The sequence below is a fragment of the Taudactylus pleione genome, unplaced genomic scaffold, assembly GCF_031769625.1.
Source record: "Taudactylus pleione unplaced genomic scaffold, aTauple2 ptg000329l, whole genome shotgun sequence".
Lineage (NCBI taxonomy): Eukaryota > Metazoa > Chordata > Amphibia > Anura > Myobatrachidae > Taudactylus > Taudactylus pleione.
Genome location: NW_028284730.1, coordinates 9,281,686 through 9,284,419, shown reverse-complemented (window position 1 = coordinate 9,284,419; position 2,734 = coordinate 9,281,686). Strand labels below are relative to the sequence as shown.

Sequence of the window (2,734 nt, the reverse complement as noted above, 5' to 3'; positions counted from 1 at the left end):
ACCATAAAGTATTTCCTCAAAACTTTCAGGCATCTTATCAAATTTCTGAACATTCCACTTAACCTCTCAATGCTACTCTACCCAATTACCACCTCTGTAAATAATAATAATAATAATAATAATAATAATAATAATAATAATAATAATAATAATAATATTATTTGGATGTTTTTTCCATGGTAAACATTTTTCAGTTCTGCTTTTTCAGTAAAGAATGAATGAAAACATCCAGAACAACACAATACCAGGTAACTTCCATCTGTTGGCATTTACCAGATATCCACAATTTAAATTCATGATATTTACTGTCATCCTCTTGATATATTTGCTTTGTATACTTGGAAATGTGCTTGTTACTGTGATTGTGTGTGTGACACCCAAGCTGCACACACCTATGTACTTTTTTCTCTGTAACCTTACAGTCCTGGACATTGTATATGTCACAGCCATCTTGCCAAAGCTACTGATAATTACTATCACCGGCAACATTAATATATCTTTCTTGGGATGTTTTGTGCAAATATTTTTATATGTTTTTTGCATTGGAACAGAATTTTTCTTACTGACTTCTATGGCTTATGACCGATATGTTGCCATTTGCATGCCCTTGCACTATATTCTTATAATGAACAAAAAGACATGCTTAACATTGATGATATTCTCCTGTCAGCTTGGCACCTTTAACGCACTGATGTACCCTTTGCTAATCTCTAAGCTATCATTCGCCAATTCTCATGAAATCAACCATTTCTTCTGTCATATGAAATCAATTCTTAAACTTGCTGCCAGTGACAGCACTAACATTGGGATTCTAATAACTGTGGATGGCATTGTTTTGGGATTCTTCTCCTTTGTATTAATTCTCACATCTTATATGTACATCATAGCTACGATTGTGAAGATCCATTCATCTTCAGGGAGACTTAAGGTCTTCTCCAACTGCTCCTCTCATCTCACAGTTGTTTTATTATTTTGTTTGACATCTCTTATTCTTAATATGAAACCAAAATCTGAACTCTCCCAGGAACAGGATAAATTGCTCTCTATGTTGTATATTGCCGTCATTCCAATGTTAAACCCACTTGTGTACAGTTTAAGAAATAAAGAAGTCTTAAAAGCCATAAACACTCTGGGGTAAATTTACGAAGATTTGAGTTTGGTCAAGATTGCAATCTCGAGTGAGTTTAGGCTGCAGGGCCAGTGCTGGTTTTAAATATAGAGGGGGAAAACTTGCCAAAGGGCAGGCATGCTAGCACCTGTAGTTCTACTGTAAAATACAATAATTTACTAGTATTTAACACTTTATTACCCCCGTACCCACAGCCCAGGGGTGTGGGGAAGAGCCCGGAGATTCAGACCAAGCCTGGGATTTTGGGAGATGGGGGATCCCTTTTTTGGGGGGTCCCCACCTCCCCTGAGATCCCTGGCTTGGGCTGACCGACTTGGGGTGAGATTGCTTTGGCCATGGAGACCCAGTAATAGGTTCTCCTGGCTGTGGCATTACACCCTGGTCGGTTTTGGTCCGATGCTGGTTTTAAATATAGGGGGACACAATTATTTCCCCCTATATTTAAAACCAGCAGCGGCCCTGCAGCCAGGTGCTGATTCCTAAATTACGGGGGACCCCTACTCATTTTGTTTTCCATAATTTTTGGGACCAGCACTGGCTATGCTTTTAAGGTGGGAACCCTACATCATTTTTTTTTAAACATTTAACAAGTTTTTTTACAGGTACAACACACAAGCAGCCTTCACATATCTCACTGATATGTGCAGGCTGCTAGCTCAGGAGAGTTTTTGCAGGGAGAACATGCTGCAATCTCAGGTGAGTAATCTCATCTAAACTTGCTACTAAGGGGAGAAATCTCGATCTGCTTCACCATCGGAAGCTCACTTTCAGCTAAACTCACTTCTTAGTAAATTTGCAAGATGAAAAATGGGAAATTCACCCGAGATTCGACGAGGCAAATCAAGATCAAATAAAAAAACTTGACCAAACTCGAATCTTAGTAAATTTACCCCTATGTGTTTACAAAAAACACATAGTGGGAACATGAAGAGCAAAGTAAAACAAATTAAGATAAAGCATAAAGTACTACAAATTAATTTTGAGTATATGATATACTTACCTACTGTCTCCCACTGCAAAATGCTGAGAATTGCGCCATCACACACTTTGGGACAATAGGTGGTATCCTGGTGGGTGGCAGTTGTGTCACTAGGGTGGTGCGGAGAGTGTGGACCAGAGCCTCTCCTCTGCTTTGTTGTGTCACCAACTCCAATGGAGTCATAATGCAGCAGTGACTCTGTGCCCGGAATCTGGATAGACTGGGGGCTGCCAAGAAACTCCCAGAGTGCTAGGCAAGCACCAAGCGTAATGCGAATGGGGGAAGGTGGGTGACATGCGGTCATGTCCTGAAAGCATCATACTGTATACTAATTCCTCTGTGACAAAAGTAGCCACCTAGCATCTCTGGTGCACTATGAGAGGCATTGTATGCAGAAATGATGTAACAGAGATGCAGTGTGTGGTAAAATAGTCACTACGCTAAATGTATCGGAAAATCACAGTTGTGCTGGACCACTCGCACCATATGGCATAAAGACGCTCAGTATACAAAAACACATCCAGAGGCTTAATGTTCCTTTAAGTCAAGCATATTTCCAAATTGTAAAAAATAAGTTTTCAATTTAAGATCAGCAAATTCTGATAAATCCTTCTCTATAAGAAATT

At 39.5% G+C, this 2,734-nt stretch overlaps 1 protein-coding gene across 1 annotated transcript; it reads left to right on the top strand.

Annotated features, from left to right (window-relative positions):
- The first annotated feature begins 214 nt into the window (after positions 1 to 214).
- LOC148509335 (olfactory receptor 5V1-like) lies at positions 215 to 1,138 on the top strand. Its single transcript, XM_088443459.1, has one exon. It carries the CDS (start codon positions 215 to 217, stop codon positions 1,136 to 1,138), a length of 924 nt encoding a protein of 307 aa, XP_088299585.1.
- Positions 1,139 to 2,734: the final 1,596 nt, after the last annotated feature.

What these genes read in the sequence shown, in the direction of transcription:
- LOC148509335 (XM_088443459.1), top strand. Translation starts at nt 215, where the DNA reads ATGAATGAAAACATCCAGAACAACACAATACCAGGTAACTTCCATCTG.